At 38.6% G+C, this 22,912-nt stretch overlaps 2 protein-coding genes across 2 annotated transcripts; one reads left to right on the top strand and one right to left on the bottom strand.

Moving 5' to 3' along the window:
- Positions 1 to 1,948: 1,948 nt before the first annotated feature.
- Positions 1,949 to 6,621, top strand: rlbp1b (retinaldehyde binding protein 1b). Its single transcript, XM_015003877.2, has 6 exons — positions 1,949 to 2,069; positions 2,904 to 3,108; positions 3,667 to 3,845; positions 4,305 to 4,463; positions 4,547 to 4,657; positions 5,851 to 6,621. Exons 1-6 carry the CDS (start codon positions 1,956 to 1,958, stop codon positions 5,977 to 5,979), a joined length of 897 nt encoding a protein of 298 aa, XP_014859363.2. The 5' UTR covers positions 1,949 to 1,955; the 3' UTR covers positions 5,980 to 6,621.
- abhd2b (abhydrolase domain containing 2, acylglycerol lipase b) lies at positions 6,472 to 18,887 on the bottom strand. Its single transcript, XM_015003874.2, has 12 exons — positions 18,542 to 18,887; positions 18,339 to 18,425; positions 18,185 to 18,242; positions 15,926 to 16,153; positions 15,661 to 15,836; positions 15,157 to 15,324; positions 14,820 to 15,003; positions 14,134 to 14,226; positions 13,874 to 13,969; positions 13,722 to 13,791; positions 13,441 to 13,525; positions 6,472 to 8,381 (listed from the first exon to the last, which is right to left on the bottom strand). Exons 4-12 carry the CDS (start codon positions 16,135 to 16,137, stop codon positions 8,179 to 8,181), a joined length of 1,287 nt encoding a protein of 428 aa, XP_014859360.2. The 5' UTR covers positions 16,138 to 16,153; positions 18,185 to 18,242; positions 18,339 to 18,425; positions 18,542 to 18,887; the 3' UTR covers positions 6,472 to 8,178.
- Between the last annotated feature and the right edge of the window lie 4,025 nt (positions 18,888 to 22,912).

Raw genomic sequence — 22,912 nt, 5'->3', positions numbered from 1 at the left:
ATTTTTGATTTAGAGAATATCCAAGATGGCGTCGTGCCAAAAGCGCTCCTGGATGCAACGTGTGCAGAGCTTTAATAATAAGAATAAAATGACTCCATTTCCACACCTCATGTATCTTTAGAAACATGAACACAGTTGGGTGTTCCAACAGAAAAATGATCTCTAACCTAAATCCGTTAAAAATGCATGGACTACATTTACAGGCTGAGTCCGTATGGAAAACCAGAATCGCTAAATGAGCTCTACCGTTTCTGATAGTAGAAGCGGTGAAACCACTAGCTACTTGCTAAAGAGGATTTAAACCAAACATTCATAGAGGTGTATGGGTGTTTTGCAAACATTTTACCAGCATTGTAAGCATAGGCATAAATCCCAGGGGGGAGCCGGGGGACGGGTCCGGATCCTCCCCCCCCCCCCCCAATTTTGGAAAAGTCAATTTTGTTCCCCCTAAACAAATCATGAAAGAATCCCTTGTATTTAAACAATATCAATATAAAAAGGCAATAGAAACAAAGAACAAAGCAAATCTCCCTTCCATCTAAGAAAAAAAATAAGAATTATTTTTTAGGTCCCCCCACTATTGTTAGAACAATGGTTCAGTCCAAAGTGTAGGAGGAGCAACAGCTGCGCTGCTGAACGGCACAGCCTCCGTTAGAGACGGTGAAGTGAGGAGCTAGCTGTTAGCTGCGGCTCTGCAGCACGAACAAAAAACCCTCCAGTAAATAAATACTTAAAGCAAAACGTTTTATTTACTTTTGTTCAATAGAAAAAAACCACATTGACAATACACAGTTTGTTATTTCATTACTTTGGCTGAACCATGATAAACTGCCACCTTATGCCTTGGAAATCAGAACTAGCTAAACTGCTACATTGCTTTCATAGACTTAGCTCCCTTTTCTGTCGAAGGTAGTCAATATTTCAATTATATTTAGCTCTCTAACTCTTACTTTAATAAGAAGAGTTTGAAACGGAGCGGCTGAGCGTTAGCACTGGCCGACATCTCTGTATGGGAGCCGAGAGCAGAGGAACTATTGAAGCTAATAGTAAAAAAATAAATAAATAAAGTATGCCTTTATTTCTTACCATCTTCAACGGAGAGCCTTTAAAACCACAAAATAAAATCTGAATATTTTTCTAGAAAACTGTGGTGCTGACCTTTAAGTTTAAGTTATGATGCTTCCCAAATATTCAATTATTACATATGTTTAGGTTCTCAGCCATCCCGGACATGAACCTCCTCTACCCCCAAAATAATAATTAAAAAAAGTTTAAAGCAACTTAAATTATAATTTAAATAACACATGACTTGTATTGAGAATCACTGCAATAAATCAATATTTATGAAGAATTTTATTAAGTGGAGTTACTTATTAATTAAAACTTGTTTTTACTCAGAGGCTTAAGTTTTTATAAAGGTGTAGCAGAGATTAGATCTGTAACTCTGAACCAAACTCATATCTAAGCAACATTTGAATCTTAGTTTGACTTCTATGGGTCTCAGCAGGTTGTTTACTGAGAACAACACTTTTGTTATTCGTTGCTACTGACTAGTCATTTTTGGTGCTGCAGCTTGAACACACACAAAAAAATTAAAGCACATTTTACGTTACATTCTACTGTAACTTTGCCGACCCCCCAAAATTGCTCTTAAAAAATATGGTCCACCCCCCCAATAATGAGATGGTATTTATGCCCTTGATTGTGAGCAAGATCTTTCCTGTAAGTATGAAATTCTGGGAAAGAATCAGGGACCAAATATGAAGCATAAAAAAAATGTTTTACCCTGACATTTACTTTATCACTGTAAAAAATCTGTCTTTTGTGCAATAGAGAAATGCATATTTGACTGGATGCTCTACAGCAGCAATAATTGTTCATTTAAAACTGCTCTGTTTAAAGGGGACAAACTGATTGAGCGACTTTTTCTTTCTCCTCAGAGTGGAACTTACCGCATGGTGTCGGAGGAGGAGCAGGCGCTCAGGGCCAAGCTGGAGCATCTCACCATCAAGGACCACGGCCCCGTGTTTGGACCCTGCGCCAACCTGCCAGACCACACCAGGCAGAAGGTATCCACATCTGCACTGTTGCCTCAATCCCCGTTCAACTCAGTAGCTGGACCATGTTTTTACTTAATATCTAAACGCAAAATGTTCCCAAGCAGGGTTTCCGCAGGTTTCACCAACTCAAATTTAAGACTTTTTAAGGCCTCTACGAATTAAATTTAAGACCTGCAACACCACAGAAAACAAAATAAATAATACATGGCAGAGGTTGGCAACAGAAGTGAGCCAATGGTTAAGACGAACATTGTCCAGTCAGCTGATGGTAAATTTGCACTTACCAATAATTGGCTTAAAAACACTAGCCAGCTTTAGCAGCTAGCTACCAGCACCTGCAGCCATCTTGAGTCACAGAACAAAGTGAAAATGTCAAAGTTTTACATCGCAGTAAGGTCCTACAAAAAGATAACTATGTAGAATATACAAGTCCTGCCAAATCAAAATTTAAGACCAATTTATTTTAAACCCAATGAATTGAAGACATTTTAAGGCCTTAATTTTAATTACGTAAATGTAAGACTTTTTAAGGAAGCACAGACATCCTAAGTGTAATTTCCAGAATATTTGTCCGAGTTCAAGTCCAATCAAACCCATTTATTATAATTTCATCTTATACCTAAAAAACAAACAACAAAACAACATAGCGCCTCTTCCAGATCAAGATGCTCCAATAACTTTTACAGCTCTGAACTTTTTCAGGGCCCTTTGGTCTGCTGGATTACAGCTGCAGTATAACAGTGGTTATTAAAAAACACAACAAACAAACCAAGTCACTTCTGACGTGTTTAAACTCATCTCTGTGAACTGTTAGCTAAATGTCAGGTTTGGCTCCCCCTTCAGGCCAAAGATGAGCTGAACGAGACGGATGAGAAGCGCGTGTCGGCAGCGAAGGAGCTTCGAGCCATCATTAAGGAGAAGGCGGAGGCCGGAGATGACCTGGCCAAGGGGGTGCAGGACACCTTTGGGGAGAAACCAGACAGTCTGCTGGTCCGCTTTATCCGCGCCAGGAAGTACGACGTACCCAGAGCCTTTGACCTCATGAAGGGTGAGTCAAAGCAACAAGCAGAACGGAGCTTAATTTACTGATACTAGCGCAGCATACTACCGTAAAAATATTTCATGCATAAAAACTCAGATTCTAAACTCTCAGGTCATATGTTTTTGTTTTGTTTACTTTTTTTTCTTTTCTTCACATTTCCTGTTAGCCACTTCAATTTGAAGATTCTGGCCTTTTTTCAACATGGCCGCCATTTTTGAGCGCTTTAAATCAGTTATTGCCGTAAAATGTTCCCCCTTTTCATGACTTGGATGAACTTTATGTCACATTGTATGTTTTATAGTCATCCTATTTGTACAACTTTTAATAAAATGCAGCAAAATCAGATGTCAAAACTGTCCCCAGTGAGGTTGTTGTTGGTGAAATATCTAATTTTCTGCTGCACTGTACTAATTACTTTCGCCTAAATATAAGTGCATTTTTAATCACATGAAATAAATCCATTTCATACTCCAAACATAAATTGACACAGGCACTTTCTAGTTCATTTTCAAAGATAAAACCCAGCAGGGCCTGACTGACCCTTCCCCTTGGCTCTCCGTCCAGGATATGTCCGCTTCAGGAAGGATTACCCCGAGCTGTTTGAGAACCTGACCCCGGAGGCCGTGCGCAGCACCATCGAGGCCGGCTACCCCGGCATCCTCCACAGCAGAGACAAATACGGACGCGTGGTTCTGCTCTTCAACATTGAGAACTGGGACTACGAGGAGATCACCTTTGACGAGGTGGAACTCTGAAAGGACAAGTCAGGAGAAGCGTAACTCAGGGATTTTGAAGATTTTGCCAGCTCAAATTTAAGGCTTTTTAAGACTATCATGAGTTAAATTTAAGACCTGTACCGCAACATCAATGTACACTGTAAAACCGCACATTTTATATGGTAGTGCCAAGATGAATGACAACGAATGTCTGCTCTTACCCTTGATAGATGCAGGAAAGCTAGCTAGCTAGCAAGGGCATATTAGCAGCTAGTTAGCGGTAGCTTCAAACGTACTCAAAAGTTTGCCTGTCAGAACAGTCCAGCGAGAAAAACAATTGGAATAATCCTGCCACAACAAAATTTAAGACATTTTAAAGCCTTAACTTCAGATGCATTAATTTAAGAATTTTTAAAGATGCATGGATACCATGGCGACTGGGAGCAGATTTGATGAGGCTTTCATGGCAATCTCTTGTGTGTTCAGATTCTGCGGGCCTACTGCGTGATCCTCGAGAAGCTGCTGGAGAACGAGGAGACTCAGATCAACGGCTTCTGCATCATTGAAAACTTCAAGGGCTTCACCATGCAGCAAGCGTCAGGCATCAAACCCACCGAGCTCAAGAAGATGGTGGACATGTTGCAGGTAGGGTTGTAGTCCAGCTTTCCTTTCGCCAGACGCTCAAAGGATCGGGTTGCCTCACCGTGTTCCTCTTGGTGTCCCACCAGGACTCCTTCCCAGCCCGTTTCAAGGCCGTGCACTTCATCCACCAGCCCTGGTACTTCACCACCACCTACAATGTGGTGAAACCCCTCATGAAGAGCAAGCTGCTAGAGAGAGTAAGTCACAAACATAACCTTCCAAAAACTCTCTGTGCCAATCTTTAATGGTTTCATATCACAACCACAAAGATCAGTGTGTTTACTCTGGTACCCTTTGATAACAAATGTGTCTTACTGTTGATCCTACGGGTGCAACACTGCAAAAACACAAAATCTTACCAAGTGTTTTGGTCTATTTTCTAGTGCAAATATCTTAATAGACTGAAATAAGGCAAAACTAACTTAGAAGGAACTTTTCAACAAGATAGGAACTTGTTTTAAGTCAACGATTCCTTAATACTGAGGAAAATATATATATTTTTATTATACCATAGCAAGAAATTTTTCCCATGTTAAAAGGAAACAGTCTCCCAGTGGAACTAGTACATTTTTCCTTATCAATATTATGAAATTATTTACTTAAAGCTAGCTCTTGTGTCCTGCTGAAAAGTTACTGATGAGTTAGAATTGTCTTATATCAAGTGTGCTACAATATTTACTTGGTAAGATTTTGTGTTTTTGTATTGACAGATTACAGTTTTCTGAACAGATGTTTAAAAAGTCTTTGTCTGGTGAAAAAATGATAATAGCCAAATATGTTGAGAAAGTCACTAAATTGGCAACATTTGGGGTGAATATTGCTAACTGCTCACCTGGTGGGCGGATTTGATTTTCACACCTTTGCAGAGCTAGATAAAATCGGTTTGTCATGTAAATATTGGTTGATCTCCCAAAATTAAAGAAATGGAGGCCTATTTATCATCTGATCAATTTATCATCTGATCGATTTATCGTCTGATTGATTTATCGGTGCACCTCTAGTAGATACAGTTGAGAATATGGGGTTGAGTCTTGGAGAGTGATTTTCATAGATCCTCTCCATCCAGTCTGGCTGAGCTCAAGCAAAAAGAATGCACATAAGAGTCAGTCTTGAGTCAAGTACAGACTCATTTTTAATTGGATTAAAAAAAATACACTGAAGTTTGTTAATGAAACCTTAAAAAGAAAAAAAGCCCTCAGGGGGGTATAAATACGCTTCTAAATTATGTGCAAGCAGAAGTTTCCAAGAACGGTTTCAGATTGACTAGAGATGCTTAAATGCTATAAACAGCTGCCTCCAAACATCTTTTTTATCTACTATGTGACACTAATTTAACTATGTCAGTGGTTTCCTGCACAAATGTCCCTGACAGCCGCTCTGTTTGCTGTAGGTGTTCGTCCACGGAGACGAGCTGGAAAACTACTACAAGGAGTTTGACCCCGAAATTCTTCCGTCCGAGTTTGACGGAAAAGGTTCCAAGTACGACGGCAAGGCCACGGCGAACAAACTGTTCGACTAGTCATCGTAGAAACCTGTCGCCCAACAGTCTGACAGCTGTAATGCAGTGAAAAAAAAAATGTAACAGAATAATCCAGCTGTGTGGATGTAGGAAGAGTAGCTATGAATGAAACATAGGAGAGCGTGTGAAAGGCTGAAGAAGAGTCTGTTTTCCAGATGTTCTGACAAAACCCAGTTCTACAGGAAGGGGGCAGTAACGAGCTGAAACCTTAGCTTTCTACAGTCTCTAACTCATGAGTTTCGAACAGAAATTACAAATGGCTTTGTAATTTAACAAGCCTTTTACCCAAAACAGATAGAAGTTTAAATTCACACAGAAACCTGATTGGAAAATGAATATTTCTTTTTACATTAAAAGAGAAAATGTTGTCCACTTCCCACTGATTTCCCACCACATCTTAGTAGCTGAAAAAGAAAATCCCATCAGGAATGATGTTTCAAACACCATCGTTACGACTGAATCGCCGTGGCAACGGGGTATATTTTAAACAGATTTCAGGAATTTTAAAGTTGTTTTATGACATGTCTGGCATTTCTTTCTTTACATTCACTTTCAGAATAAAAGCAAGTTTTCACCCGACGCACCACCCTGTACACCAGCAACAATGTCCATAAATGTACAATAAACTGTATATAAATATAACTTTTGGTCATTTTATTAAGAATTGTTGAGAACAAATCATGAATGACGAGATCTATAAAGCAGACGGTTGATTAAGCCTTTTTGTTACAGACTTGTAGAGATTCATGTTTAACAAAGCAAAGAGACAAAAACGATTATTGATCAACAATAGAGGCATAAAAAAACAGAATCATCTACTGACTTTCAGTAACACCCACCTCTTCATTTGAACAGCATATAAAATATACAATTGCACAAAATAATAAACATTTCTTACAGAAACAACAGATTTCTTTTTGAAAGAGGGGTTCTGTGAGATCATAAGCAGTTAATATCTCATCTGTTGCTTAAAACTTTCCAAGCGTCTTTGGCATAAATACAGACTAGAAGGTTCTGGAGGCTGAAACGTCTTCAGACAAAAATGTCAAGGTGGTTATTTTGAAAAGCACTTTATGAACCTTAACTCTGTCTTCAGCTACATTTGGCAGAAGCTAATGATTGTTTAAATGGAAAACGGAAAGAGGGGATGGTGCCTCACTGACTACCCTCCTCAGGTCATGTGAGCTATTTCTAGACAGAAACTGTGAGAACGTTTTATTTGTTGGGATTTATATCTGACTGGAAGCTCTACATGTTTCGCTAGGTGTCGCAGTAGACTAATCTACCACAGGTAAGATATTAACTACTCATACCTCTCAGCAGAAGTTTACTTCAAAAATGTAGGACTCTTATTTAATAGCATAGCGAACAATTGATTTAAAAAAAATTAATGAAAACTATTTCCAAATTCAAATTTCGCCTGTTTCCGACACAATAATGTTACTGTGAGAAATTATGCAACTTTATGCTTTAGTTTCAAGTATTTTTAGCTAATGAGGGGAACGCTAAGCTAACCAGATTAAAAATAAACCTCCCAAACTATTTCAATCTTGCAATTATCTCTAATCCAAAGCGCTCGCTAAGCCACAAACTACTTGTAGCTTTTAATGGAGCTGAAAGAGACCATAAAACAAAAACAAAGTAGTGGGTTGATTGTATCGTTTTGTAGGATTAAAGTGAAAACCACAGTTAAATAAATTAAGGTGTTCTTGGAATGGTGCAAGCTGTGCAATGTCTGTGTTACTATGCAAAAAACATGTTGGATTAAAGTGCTCATATAGTACAGTACAGTCAGGATGTTCTAATGATTGTACACAACAATTTAGGTTTAAAAGTTTTTTCTTTTTTTTTAAAGTGTTCTGAGCAGCTGATATGTTTAGTCATTTTAGGGAAATAAGGACATCTGAAAACAGTGTAAACAATAAAACCAGTCCTAACCCACAAGTTTTGCAACAGGAACGAACGTCGGTCTCGATCTCTACAGGACTTTTCTACTTAAAACTAAACTGAATTTTATGCAGGCTTAAATACAAATATATTAGCATTCGTTAGTCGGTCTGATCAAGTGCTTTCATCGGCGTTAGTAACGAATAATTAGCTGGCGCTCTGCAGAGTACGTAAACTGACCCAGCAGATCTCAAGGCCTCGGGTCGACCGTGCTGCTGGTCAAGTCTTTGAGTCACCCGCTGAGGTTTAGTTTTAGTCCTGATGGGAGGTTGAGTTTGAGTTTCTTCTCTTCTGGCAGGCCTGCTGCTTCTTCTCCCAGTGGCAGATGGCGTCAGTGTACTCCACTATGACCTTGTCCATCCAGGTGAGGGGATGTGGGAAAAGAACGGCCCCCTCAAAGAAGCCCATGTGGCCCCCGTGCTCAGTCAGGGCGAACATCACGTTGGGCATTTTCTCTAACGTACAAAAGAGAGAGAGGAAGGTCAAATCTCACATGCAGTTCTGGTAAGATGCTCACTTCCACTTATTATGGTCATGAATATCGGATTCATTTTGTGTTTTACAAATAATTATAGAACTTGGAATTTTAGATTTTTTTAAAATTATGTATTTTCTAGGCACAAGGTGTCATTTTAGAGCATAATTGAGTAACTATGCTAACTTCAGTTGTTTAAAAAATATTATGTATGCATATATGTATATCCAACATTACTTAGAGAAATTTGACTTCATAGTTTTAACGCCTTGAAATTGGGCCTCTGTCTCTTTAAATAAAAAGCTCTGCTCTTTGTGAAGCTCCGCCTTCAGGAAGTCATGACAGCATGGCTCCTCTATTAACCCTTTAACGACATGTTGTCTCTTGTCAAAGATGAACTTGTACCAAACTCGTAGTCGAATTTTGACAAATTCATGTTTCCAACATCTGAAAGCTGAGTACTACTCCTTTGACTGATTTATTTTTAATTACGAGCATAAAGTTGTAATATTAAAAGAATACAGTCATAATATTACCAGAACAAAGTTGTATTCTGCTAATATTCTGATTATATTATTGTAATTAAATAAATTTAATACTGCATTTTACAACTCACAGAAGGGTTGATTGAAATAAAAAAAAAACATTTTCTAAAAAATATTTTCTGTGATTTGTAATTTCTTTTTTTAGAAAATAAATGTTCAAATTGTTAGAAAACTTTGAACGCGTCAGGCTCATTTTGGACCACTGTTATACACTGCTGATCAAAATCTTAAGACCAGTCAAAAAATTGCAAGAATTTGCATTTTTTGGATCTTAAGAAGGTTCTAAGTAGAGCTTCACAATGTTAAAGGAAAAAAATCAGTGCAAGAGACAAGAACTTTTGAGCAGGGAATTTTCTGAAAACTGCATTTACACTCAAACATGATTTTTTCAGCTGATCAAAAGTCTTTAAAAGCCAAAAGCTGTGCAAAAATCTGGATTCAATGTCATTTTTTTGTGTCAAGACTTTACACTGTCAAGACCTCCTGATGGCAAAAGCAAAAAAGCTCACTGACTTTGAACGTGGTAGGATTGTTGAGCTGCATAAGCAAGGCCTCTCACAACGTGCCATCGCTGCTGAGGTTGGACACAGTAAGACAGTCATTTTGCATTTTTTAAATGATCCTGAGGGTTATGGAACAAAAAAGTCAAGTGGTAGACCCCAAAAAATGTCACTAGCTGTGAGCCGCAGGATCCGATTGGCTGTCCGTCAAGACACGGGACAATCCTCTACCCAAATTAAGGCCATTACTGGTGCTGACTGCAGCCCAATAACCATCAGATGGCATCTGCGAGAGAAGGGCTTCAGAAACAAAAAACGTCTTCAAAGGCCACGTCTTTTCAACGCCACAAAATTGCCCGTTTGGACTTTGCAAGACCAAACATGGGACACTGAAAGGTGGAAGACAGTTGTCTTCTCTGATGAGAAAAAATTTAACCTTGATGGTCCTGATGGCTTCCAACGTTACTAGCATGACAAGGAGATCCCACCTGAGATGTTTTCTCACAGTGGAGGGGGCGCCATCATGATTTGGGGTGCGTTTTCCTTCAATGGAACAATGGAGCTTCAGGTTGTGCAGGGGCGTCAAACAGCAGCTGGCTGTGTGGAGATGTTGCAGCGGGCATCCCTCATGACTGAGGGCCCTCGTCTGTGTGGTAATGATTGGGTTTTTCCAAGAGGACAATGCTGCAGTTCACAATGCCCGCCTGACAAAGGAGTTCTTCCAAGAGAATAACATCACTCTTTTGGACCATCCTGCATGTTCCCCTGATCTAAACCCAATTGAGAACATTTGGGGATGGATGGCAAGGGAAGTTTACAAAAATGGACATGGATGCCCTTCATGAAGCCATCTTCAACACTTGGAGGAACGGTCCCACTAGCCTCCTCAAAACACTGGCATCAAGCATGCCTAAACGATTGTTTGAAGTCAACAAGAATGATGGAGCTACTCATTACTGAGTCCTTTTTTTGACACTTTGATTTCTGTTTTGGGGGATTTTCAGGGTTTTTTGACCTATGGTCTTAAACTTTTGATCAGCTGAAAAAATCATGTTTGAGTGTAAATGCAGTTTTCAATTAATTCCCCGCTCAAAAGTTTTTGTCTCTTACGCTGATTTCTTCTTTTAACATTGTGAAGCTCTACTTAGAACCTTCTTAAGATTCAATAGTGCAAAATGCAAATTCTTGCAATTTTTTGACTGGTCTTAAGATTTTGATCAGGAGTGTACCTGCCACTTCCATCTGCTGTTCACAGTTCAACTAAGGTCTAACATAACATAATAAACAATAATAAAACACAGTAATTTGATCTGCTGCTAATGGAAACTAGGTATTAAGGTATCTCCAGTCTTACTTTAAGAAATGCATAAAACCAATCCTAGAGTAACCCAACCCTGCCAAACTGTTCTATTAAATTAGCAAGAGGCTTTTGGACACGCCTAGTAAACAGAAAGTGTCCGGTTGGAGTCTTATTTCATGTCAGCTGCTTCAGTTTTGCTTCTTATCATGTAACCTCTGTGATAAATAAATAGGATGTAACATAACTGGCTGCTAATTCTAAAAGAAAAAGTCTAAATATTGTTAAAGTTGCATGATTAAAAACTATAGTTTTTAAATCTATTTTTAAATCAGGTTTTCTGAAGCATACAGTAGAGCAATATACATATTTTCCTTTAAGTTTGTTTCTAACAGGAAGTGGCAACGTCCTCTCAAAGATAATAAAACAACGATTAGCAGAATATTAATCTTGAAATGCAAAAGACAAGAAAAAGAAGAAAAGGAGAATTTTGTTAGCCAGAAAAATATATAATTTTCCCCTCATGTTTCCACTGGTATTTTGATTACTGAGTTCCCCGTTGCTGAGGTTAGAAAACCTTGCCATCAAACTAATCTTTAGCTCCAACCACAGACTCATGTCAGGCTGGACTGCTTCACAAGCTAAGGGTACTTCCAGTTAGAACCACCATGTTGGTAAATGAATTTGACTTCATAGCACCATAGAGAAGAGTTTCCCAGCCTTGGTCCCTCAAGGCACACTGCCCTGTAAGTGTGTTCCTGCTTCTGCACACCCATTGCATCACACATTGATAGGTGATTAACAAGTTTTTTGCTGAACTGCATTCCTCTGAATTAGGTGCTTTAGAAACATGTAAAACATGCAATGTGCCTAGAGGAACAAGGTTGGCAAACACTGCCATAGAAAATGCCACCCTTCAAGTAAATAACTACCAGTAAAGTTCAAAACTGCACAAACAGGATGAGTGATTACATAAATATGACTTATTGAGTGATAGTGCACTGTATTTTTCATGACTGCCATGCTTACAGTTCTCAGTAAATGCTCTTTCTGGCCTTTGTTGTCTCACTTTGGTTTTCTGGATAAGCGTTTCCAAGCATGTCATTAAAGCTGCCTCCGTCTTGTCTGTCCAACAATAAATAATTAAGGTTCCTAACCTTTCAGAGTGGAGGGTATGGTTAAAAGTGCTCAGTGAAGTAAGCAGCGGCTGAATCCAGTTTCCGTACAGAAGTAAACCACAGGCTCTTTGCCCTTCTGTTACTCTAAACACCTCGGGTTGATTTCCTGTCCGACACAGTTTACCTTCACATTTGATGTCCAATTTTCTGCAGAACATTCTGCAAAAACCAAACGAGTTACGAATACATAATGCCATAATGCAAAATTACTTGCATCACTTCCTCATTTTGCCATCCAATTTCATGGATCTTGAGTTATTTTGCAAAGAAAAGTGACAACAAGTTCAAGATCTTCAATCACTCTTGAAGAATCTAAATTAATGAGTTACAGCAACATTTAAATTCCCTTTGGGATTAAAAGAGTATTTTTGAATTTGAATTGAATTAGATGTTCAAACATGGTACAAACATACCCAAAAGACTTTGGGTGTAAGACATTATTGACTCAGGGTATTAATACTTTTGGATCACATTGCACAGTGCTGCAGTTTTGTCCGTAAATCTGCAGTAAAGTCATTGTTTCATGAAAAATGTGACTTATACATGTTGCTGGAGCATCGTAGATCCAGAACTCTAAGAAAACTCCAGATAGAAAAGAACCTATACTGAAGCGCTCACATCTCCATGTAAAACATATCAAGTTTAGAATTTCACTCCTCAATGTCAAACTTATGATGCGCTTATGATTTAGCCGCACGCAGCAGCCACTGCATGTCAATCCCTGATACAAGACAAGGCAGTACGGCCAGGGAGACGCGCACAGACCCACACAGTGCTCTATGTATAATCCAGCAGCCAAGGCGGATCACATGTCTCTGAAAAATTCAACAAGACTCCCTCAGCGGAGCTGCGTTAAGGAGAATGATGCGGCAAAGCTTTATCAACACTTAAGACAATATGACGTGTGTCCAACACCAAAGCAAGGACATTTGTTATTGTAAGTTATTGTCTTAGTAAGCGGATGGAGAGCTGAGCGGAAAAAAGACCAAGTCCTGGCAAAATATCTGAAATTTTATCAATTGGAGGAATTTCAATCTGTATCTGTTACTTGGCAGTTAAAAAAAAAAACATTAAATGCTAAGTAACCGGAGGCATGACCTTTCCTGTTGTATCCATAGTCTTCACTCCAAGCCAGTGTTTGTTTTTTTAAGAGCAGTTATGAGGCACGGTGGCGAAACCTGAAGCTGCTGCTGCACAAGTTACTCAACGGGTTGTTGCTAGGTAACCAAAGAGTGAGCAAGTGAATTGATGCCACCAACCTTCATTAGCTCATTGTGAGAGGCTGAGGGCCAAAGCCTTTCCTCTGCCTACACCTCCCAGAATGCCATGCGGTTTCTGGATCAGTGTTCAGTGAAATTATTGAACTTTGATGACGTTTCTATGGTGATATATTGTTATTCATTTATTGCCCAGCCCTAGACTGTGGAGTACCAAATAAGAGGAAGATCAAAGTCTATAATTTTTTTTTGTCATACTGCATAGGAGCCACAGGAGGGTTTGTTTTTAGTTGACCACTAACCTGCAAGCATGCATGGTATAGCCAGAAGTGACCGATGAACTAGTGGATCATCAGAGGAGTTGACCAGGAGGAGCGGCACAGATACCTGGAGGCAAGTTTCATACTCAGTTTACTCCTGCTAGCTTAGTTTCAGCAGCATTCCTTCAAACATTTATCCTGCAGAAACCAAATCAGACATGTGTGTCTAACAACTCTACATTAGTTAATCGACAGGAACAATCGTTCAATAAAGGCACTGATGGCTTAGAGTAGAGATTTTACCACAGATGCTTCAGACTCACGTTGTGGACGTAGTGCACACAGCTCTCCTTCTCGTAGTACTCCCTCAAGGAGTTGTAGCCGTGGAATTTCCTGAAGTGTGATAACATCAGACACAAAGCGTTTGGAACAGATTTGCATCTGTGTCAACTTTTTAACCCCAGCAACATCTCACCTCATGATGTTGTCATCTATCTGCATCAGAGACGTGGCTGCGCACAGTTTGTTGAGGTCTGTGTCTCCAATGTTGCTGGAGGTCAACAAGCTGCCCCTGGGAACCGAGATCGGCGTGGAGATAACTTAGAGCATTAAGCCGACTAAATAACATCAGCGACCACATTAACACGTCTAGATCTTCTCTAGCTGAAAGGCATAATAGTTTCCGATTAGGTGCGCATCTGAAACTAGTAATTTGTCCATGAAAATGTGTCTAACCTGTGTGACAGGATGAGCTTCTTCATGTTGCCTGCCAGCACAAAGTTATAAAGCCTCCGACACTGGTCCCACTGAAGGAATGTTTCCTGTGCCCTGAAGACACACAATACCACACCGCATGAGGGAAATTCATTCTCACAGCGTCTTGCCCTTAAACTTTCTCACGTTTTATCACGTTACAACCACAGGCTACCGAGTTCATCACAGTTAACTAAAACTAATGAAATAACGAAAACTGAAATTGAGAAAACATTTCAACTGAAGTAAACACAAATGGTAAACTGGAACTATAGTCTACGTTTATAAAACGAATTAAAATATACTGAAATTGTAGATATAACATGATTCATTTTTGTTTTTATGAATCTAATCCAGACTATTAGCCTTTTGAGCACAAGCAGTTTACGGCAGCTGTTGGCAAATTACACCACTCTGTACTACTCTTGGTGGTACTTGCGCTAGTCCGTAAAATGGCTCCTGCAAAAGTTAAGATAAAACACCAGAGGCACTTGGTTGTTCAACAATAATTGAAAACATTTTTTGAAAATGGCATCTTCAGTAAAACTAACTGAATTAGGCAAAAAGTCCTGGCAAAAATAAAAACAAACTATAACATAAAGCCCAAAACTATAATAAACCTGCAAACACATTATTGGGATGTAGTGCGATGCGAGTCGTTGACAGACCTGAGGGCGCTGTATCCCTGGCAGACGCTGATGCAGCACAGCACCTGCTCCTGGTTGGATCGATTTTCTCCCAGGAATTTGCACGCTATGTTCCCCCCCAGACTGAAGCCCACCACCACCAGCTGCGTTTGGGGGAAAGCGCGCTTGATGTAGGCCACCATGGCCCCGAACTCCCAAGTGCACCCTGAAAATATACATTACACAAACAAACAAAACGAAACATGCTTTTCTGAATGTATGGCAGGTTAAGAAATGACAACGTGTAAAACCATTGGGAATGAATCTGTTTCTCTAGTACCATCGCCTCGCAGTGCAGCGTGTCGTTAGCCCTACTTACCGTAGGTAAACATGCGCGGTGAGGTGAGCTCCATGTCAGGAAGAGCTCCCAGATGGTTCAGGACGGCGCAGCGGTAACCCTGCCGCTGGGAGTAATCCACAAAGGTTCGAATGTAGTTCTTCTCGCTATGGTTACCAATCCCAGGGCAGATTACCATGGTAACATCGTCTGACATGCAAACAAAGAAACCAAGTGAAAACATCTAACTGGAGTCATGAGTGTCAAAGTGAGCAGCGTGCATGTGAGCTGATGAATCCTCCCCTCATGGGAGTTCAGCAGAGTTGATCCCGCTCATGCGTTCTGTCAGCCAGACGTACAAACCAGGCAGGCACAAGTCAGGACTCAAAAGAGAAAACAATGATTGCTGCAAAAGTCTTTCAGAAACTTCCATCCAGTTTTTTTCTGTTTGTCTTAATGAGGTGTGTTCAGTGAGAAACATCCCCCTTTAGAAACGCCTATTCATCTGCAGACTCGCCTAATCACTGAAGTCATTTTGCTACCGACCTCCTGTGCTGTGCTTTCCTAGAGCTTCAAAGAGGTCAAAGGTGGCTGTGGCTCCATCCTGCATTGGGAGGAATTTGCGAAGCCCGCAGGGTGTTGGAGTGCTGACGCGCCCCATCTTGCCGTACAGAGCCGTCTGGAGGTGACCGCTCTTTCCCCAAATCAAAGGAGGGATGTACCTGAAGGGAATCACAAGCTCTAGATTATAAAAATCATCCAGGTTCAGGAGTTTTAGCGAACAAATCTGAAAGGTCTCTCTAAAGCTCACTCTTTGGACAGCATAGGGCAGGACTTGAGCAGGTAGCGGGAGAGCGGCGTGTCCTGGCTGATGATCTGCGGGACCGCGGTCGGGCTGGTCAGGTTGAGACAGCGCACGACGACGTACAGGACGGCGGCCACTGCGGCCAGCTTCATGCCGTCAAACATGGCCGGCAGCTCAGACCCAAAGGTCTGCATGTTGCTGTCCTCCAGGATCATCATTGTGGGAATTTTAGTTCTGCAGGTGATGACCGCAAAATAAAAAAAAAAAACACACGCAGAAGTATGTAGATTTCTTGAACTTTGACGTATTTTATCGCAATAGACCAACAAAATGTAAAGTTTATTTATTTCTTACACCTGAGACCTTCACAGAAAACCTGCATTTATGCAAAGATTACACTCCACTTACTAAAACTGGGCTCAATACAAGATTTTCATCCGTGAAAATTTTTTGAAAACTTATATTCTTTTCCTTCCACTTCACCATTAACCCTGTTTTGAGATGGTACGTCACATAAAACAGTAATAAAATACACTGGAGACTCTAGCTACACTCAAAGAATAAGGACGGTATTACAAGAGCAAGTTAGAATATTTCTAGAAGGACATTTATACATATCTATGTAAGAAGTCTAAAGAAAAATGCTAAGATTTTTATTTCCTCATCTCTTTCTTTTAAAGCACTTCATGGGCTTCTGACAAAATTTTAGGTTCTAAGCACAAATGTCGAGTTTGTTTGTTGGACACTTTTTATGCTAATTGCCTGTGTTCAAAACATTTTCTGTATATAAAGATAGAAAAAGTATCAATAACATGTTTTATTTTATTGTCTGAAAATGACAAACACAAGGGAACGGTGCTTCGGGGAAAACAAACAAATCACAGTTTTTAAAAAATAAGAAAATGTAGCCGGTCAGGGAGCCTGCCAAGAGGCGAACAGCAACACTGAAACACTTTCAGTAATTTCTGATTGATACTGGCTGGTTTCTACAGGTTGCATTTGTTCTATTTTCTGCAAGACAAAAGCTTTTTCTACACAAGATAACATCCAGACATGTCTAAAACCACACGGTGGTGGCAGCATAACAGTTAGATCTTAGGAGTACCTCTAATTAATTTCCAGGCAGTTTTGACCTTAAATTTCCAGAAGTCTTCTAGAGATTTGAAGACAAATGAAATCATTTTTTAAAATTACTACTGTGAGTTGATGTATGAAGTCAAAAATAAAGAAAAGAATGGCTTCACCAGAGAAAACACAAAGTTTTGGAAAAGCCTGGGATGCTGACAGACTTTTCCAAAGAAAGCTTAATGCTGAATTTGAATGAAATAGCAAAGCATAACCATATATATTTATTATTATTATTATTATTATTATTTTTTTTTTTTTTAGATTTTGCGTTGGGAAAAAGATGCCTATTTTCAGCTGAAAAAAGATAGTGAAATTATTTATTTTGGTCTCATTTCTTTGACATCACAAAAACATGACACTGTTTAGGTACCTGTGCATAAGGAATTCAAAAAGGTTGTTTATTTTATGAAAAAAAACTTATGAATCTTTTTTTTTAAATTAAAGAAACTGTTCACAAACTAAGTTTTTACACTAATTTATATTTTCCCGTACTTATTTGCACCTTGCCATACTTATAATAAAAATTTTAATCACTTTTCTATACTTTCCAGTATCTTAACTGAACATCTCAATGTCCAAATAATGGCTTCCTTCCAAAAAAAATAACCATGGAAGAAACTCATGTCTGCAGACTATTACATATATTTTATATACAAAGTGAATTAAACGGAATGTAATGACAGCACAAACTGCCTCTAACCCCGTCAATACATTGCTTCTACCTTTTAAAGCATTACTATTATTTTTAATATATCTCCTAATATATGCTTTACTATTATAATTTCTGTTTGTTTGTTTTTTTAATATGTAATTTATAAAGAGAAATGACTGGTGACTCCTAGAGGAGTCCCGACCCTTACTTTGGAAACTACTGGCATAGTATTACAACTTCAGCTACATATAAATAAACTTCGCCTAATTAGCTTCACAATGGTTATCCCTCTGGTAATTATGGACGTTTTAACCAAGGAACAGCTTATGCGTTTGTCCTTTTATAAGTTCTGTACAGCTCCAAAGAAATTTCTCACAATATAATTAGAAATTTTATGGATTTGGTATTTCTTTAGTCCGTAAATAATCAACGACGAAGTTCACGCGAGGGATTTAAATGACTGTTAAGCAAGACTTTTGACTCACCTTTCTGTCTGAGCTGGGATAATACAAAACAGTTCAGTCAGTGAATTTTACTTGAGAGCTGGTAGGGAAAAACACAAAATAAATGAAAGTTTAAATAGTGATACACTACAAAAGGTGTACTAACAGAGAAAACACAATTTTTCCCTAAACTTACATCCAGAAGGCGTGACAGGAGACCGGGCAGCCAGCCTCAACAGGTTGCTCGCTCTCCGCCTGTCTTTTGCTCCAGGTAAAACTCTTCCTGTGAGGGACGGGAGAGAAACTGTGTTTCTAAGAATCCGAGAAGCATATGCTGACGTCAAAATTTGAAACCTAACAGTTTTCTAAAGTTCAGAAAACGGACACTTCCGGACTTACCATAGTGTTTAAGAGTCTGTCAGAGTTGTAACTTGAGTCACAGACTCGCTAGCAGCTCCGTCTCCACTTCACACAGCGGAGAAACTGACCAACCAAGTCGCCAGCTCAAGATGCCTTCAGGCTCTCTAATAAAGCTCCGACATTAAGCTTTTGGTCCTCCCACAACACTAGAGACGTGATTTCTACAACACATTTAGTAGGATTTAAACATGTTGCTCTATTCGCTCTCATATTACGTAGGTGTTATATGTTTATTCGTCCCTTCCGTATGGGGTAAATGTCCGACTTCTGTGGAGTTAGCTACCCCCTGATAAACCAGCACGTCCAACAACCCCATAAGGTACCACAGCAGACAGTGATACTTCCTACTGAACAGTACCTCAGTTTACAGTAACTTCTCTTCCCCAATTCATTGGTCAGACACAGGCCCCATGACTGCTCAACACTAATGTCACAAATATGTGCACTGATGACAGGAAATACTTACATAATCCTTCTGAATAACACTCGACTTCCAGCGTGGGCGCAGAGCAGACAGAAGTTCACAAACTAAACAAAACTTATAGTAGATTCTATTAAAAGCAAAAACAAAAGCTGTAGGTTAATTAATTCTGAGTGGCGGATCTTTTTAAAAGACTTTGAATATACAATCCGCAGTAAAAATAAATAAATAAATAAATCTTGAATAAAGTCAAAGAATAGCAGCAAAACAGTCACCACAGACAGTTATGTAGTATAAATCTCTGCAGACTAACTTTGGGCAAATGGGTAAAGCTCAGTTCTAAGTGCCTTATTTCACATTGTTTAAACCATTCTACATTTTTACCGTAAAAATAATGACAATAATATAACATAAGTAGTGTATTTTGTTAAGTTTAAAGAAAGAAACGTTGCACACAATTAGCTGGGAATGAAGAATGTGACGTTTAATTTGTTCATTTTTTAAAACTAAATTACCACACTGCCAGGGGGCCCCCAAGAGCATAATAATATATATTATATTTAAAATGACATTCAATAGAACAAACTAAATGCAATTTTCATATTCAATTTTCATATTGTTTTATTGTTATTACACAGATAATAGTTAATCTCGTCCTGTTGATGGTTGCTGTCGCTGTCAAGGAAATATAAAATATCAAACTTGTTACCATGTTTACTGTAAATTTAGTGATATTACTTTCAAATTGTTTAAATAATATGTGAAATATTTTCTATTTATTTATTTATTTATTTATTTATTTATTTATTTTCACTCTTGCAAGGTTAAACTCGATAGCCATAATAACACTGGTAGGATGGAAGCTAGATACAAATAATGCTAATGATGGTGGGTGAGAGCAGTCATTAACAGGAAAGGATTAACCATTATTTGTGTAACTACTATAAGAACAAGAGAAATTGTTTTCCATGTGTAATAGCATTTAGCTTTTACCATTCAATGTTATTTTGGATATATAAATATACACATCTATTATGCCAGCTTGGTGCTCTTGTTTGCCCCCTGGTGGCATGGAGGCCTTAAAACCACCACTTAACTGACCGACCCAGACATGCTGACTTCACATTCTGACTCTTCGTTTTTCTTTGTAACCATAGAGGTTTTGCTACTTCAAAGTTGTTGTCTTTTTTTTAAACAAACATTTAATACACTCACAAAACTACTGAGATCAAATTACACACATCTGAGCTCTGTTTGTTAATTTGGCAGAGTAATTTGGCAACTGAAGATGAAAAGTTGCACTGGATTTAATTTACAAGGACTAAATTAAAGCGGCCTGAATGCTATTGTACCCCACAGTTTTCACATTATTTATTACTTTTGAATAATTTTTAAATCAGGAATTCTCTTTCTGATATTTTACAATACGTACTAAAATATATTTGCCTAAGTGATACAATCCCAATAAAATATACCCGTTGTTGTGGTTTTATTGTGAGAAAATGGAAAAATGATAAAGGGGTGTGGATAATATTGCAAGGCACTGTTTATTTAATTTTTTCAGTTTAAATAATTCCCTTTTGACCACAAGAGGGCGTTGTTGATTTATGGGTTTGCATGTGCATTCCACTTGGCTTAAGAAAACACTTGTCACTGCCCAATTGAATTTACAGAAGCTGTAAAAATGTAAATGTCAAAATGAAGGATTAACTTAGCTCCTTTATTTTATTATGTTCGCTTGATCTTTTATGCTTTTGGGTGGAAAAAAAACTGATGATGGAAGGGAAAAATAGCTTATAGTGGACCAATTATGTTTGTTTTTTTTCTTCTGAGGTCAGGAGAAGTGAAACATTGCAGGTGCACAGTTGCAAGTCCCTTCGCGAGCATTTCCTTTTTCTTAATAGTAAAACATGGCTTCAGTTACTGAATTCAGATAAATCTAACCACACTGCACCTCTGGCATTCATTTCCACCATCATTACATGATGGGAAGCCCATTCTATGGCCTAAACTTTGCAAAGGTTAGCAGTGGGAGGGGGCTTTTTTTTCTGAGAGCAACATCAGACGACTCAGCTGCTGTGGACTCTCACTTCAGTTGACCAGTAATAAATGTCAGCAAGCCAGATCTGTCCTTTTATTTTGTCTTCCTTTATGTATTTTAGCCAGTGTTGATTATGAAATATTTCCAAGGATGCTCCAAAGTGTGAGGCATTGTTAAATCTTACAAATACAAACACAGAGAAATGCTGTAAAAGTTGCAATTTGTTGTGAAGGGACATTGTGTTTCACACAACATTATCCCAAATGAAGTCAGTCATTAATCATTTAAAGTAAGTGTTCATTGTAAACACGATGGGAGCAGAAATAAAGCCAGGCTGGAAATCTGATGACAGTTGACCGTCACCGCCTTCATCTACTGTGTTTGAGCAAGTCGTTACTTGTGAGATAAGCTACATTTAAATTGCCTTGGCTTGTTACTAGGCTACAGAAAAAGGTTAGATTTACACTGCCGCTGGAAATGTGTTGACTTTTTCTGAGGCAGCTGCTGTTTAAAAGTCCAGTAATCTACAGGGAAAGGTCAGTTCCAGGACGAGAGGAAGACGCCTCCCAAAACAGTTTTTAGTCATCTCGTTCTCTGAAGTTGCAAAACAATTGGGTTCGAGTTTTATGTGTTATTGCCTTCAAAATTTTGTGCGAAAAAGACTTGAAGCACATTGAAAAGATTCTTCAGATCATAATAAATCTCTCTGACCCACTTTGTTGCCTCAGTGCAAGAAACACCTGCATATAAACCAAATTGTACAGTAAGTACAATGAAACATTGGATTTGATTTGAACTTCAAAGGGATTTCATCTTTCTTCCTCTTTTTTTTTAACATTTAACATCTCTACATATACACTGCTGTGTATTATCAGCCCTTGAATTTGTCCACTGAATTTCTTGGCATTTGACTTGATAAACCAATACATAATAGAACATCATTCAAAAGTGGTAGAAAAAAAATAGTTGTAAATGTTTTTTTTTTAGAAATGAAAATTTGAAATTTGTGGTGTTCAGTCATTCTGTACTTAAACACTTGAATTGAACCACTTGATAATTACAGTAGCTGCATTTCCATTACAAATGCTCACAAAAATCACAACTTTGCAATTGCTGTGTTTCCGTTAAACAAGAAACGCAATTAAAATTAACTTTGTTAAATTAAGTTTGTTCACACAATAAGTCATTAAAAAAACCGCAAGTTTTTTTAATGACTTATTAGCCTTCATCAGGCCATCATCCTTCTACCACTTCCTGTCGTCTTCTTCTTTGTGGTTTGCGCCAATGGTAACATCTGACTGTTGATCACGTGACTAGTGATATGAAAAAAGTGTTTTCACTGCAGTTTTGCAAAATAACAAAAAATCACCTCATAGCTGCAAAATGTTTTTTTTTTTTGAAAAACAAGTTGTTTTTTTAATTGGTGTGCTTCCATGAAGCAAATTTATTGTCAACATGCCAAATATCGCAATGATATAGTCACTGGAAATGCAGCAAGTGTTTTGTTTATGTTTCTTTTGGCCTTCTACATCTAAATTAGATTTTCTTTGTTCATTCTTTGATGGAAGATGGTTCAAGTTTTTAGTGCGAAGCATCATCCAATTTCAAGCCTCTCCACAGAATAATAATGGGATTCAAGTCAGGACTTTGACACAGCAGCTAAGAACAAAACTCAAGAGCTGCACTTCAGACAAGGTCACCTAAATTACAGAAGAGATTTAAAAAATATTCACTGTTCTCCAATAACCAATAACCTCCGTCACCAGATATCAATCCAATTGAGCACTTTTGACATGTGTTTCAAAGGGAGTTTCACATCCTGGATGTGCAGCGCAACCAACTGTGAGTGAATATTAACATGACCACCCGGACTGAAATACAGTTGATA

This window comes from Poecilia mexicana, unplaced genomic scaffold (assembly GCF_051168715.1).
Source record: "Poecilia mexicana isolate PSO_F unplaced genomic scaffold, ASM5116871v1 scaffold_6, whole genome shotgun sequence".
In the NCBI taxonomy this organism is placed as follows: domain Eukaryota; kingdom Metazoa; phylum Chordata; class Actinopteri; order Cyprinodontiformes; family Poeciliidae; genus Poecilia; species Poecilia mexicana.
This window is presented reverse-complemented; position numbering and strand designations above follow the sequence as displayed.

What these genes read in the sequence shown, in the direction of transcription:
- rlbp1b (XM_015003877.2), top strand. Translation starts at nt 1,956, where the DNA reads ATGGTGTCGGAGGAGGAGCAGGCGCTCAGGGCCAAGCTGGAGCATCTC. An exon ending in AGGAGATCACCTTTGACGAG is followed by an intron (nt 3,846 to 4,304) that starts GTGGAACTCTGA and finishes TTGTGTGTTCAG; the next exon opens with ATTCTGCGGGCCTACTGCGT. An exon ending in AGAGCAAGCTGCTAGAGAGA is followed by an intron (nt 4,658 to 5,850) that starts GTAAGTCACAAA and finishes TGTTTGCTGTAG; the next exon opens with GTGTTCGTCCACGGAGACGA.
- abhd2b (XM_015003874.2), bottom strand. Translation starts at nt 16,137, where the DNA reads ATGATGATCCTGGAGGACAGCAACATGCAGACCTTTGGGTCTGAGCTG. An exon ending in ATAGATGACAACATCATGAG is followed by an intron (nt 13,792 to 13,873) that starts GTGAGATGTTGC and finishes ATCACACTTCAG; the next exon opens with GAAATTCCACGGCTACAACT. An exon ending in TATACCATGCATGCTTGCAG is followed by an intron (nt 8,382 to 13,440) that starts GTTAGTGGTCAA and finishes TTTGTACGTTAG; the next exon opens with AGAAAATGCCCAACGTGATG.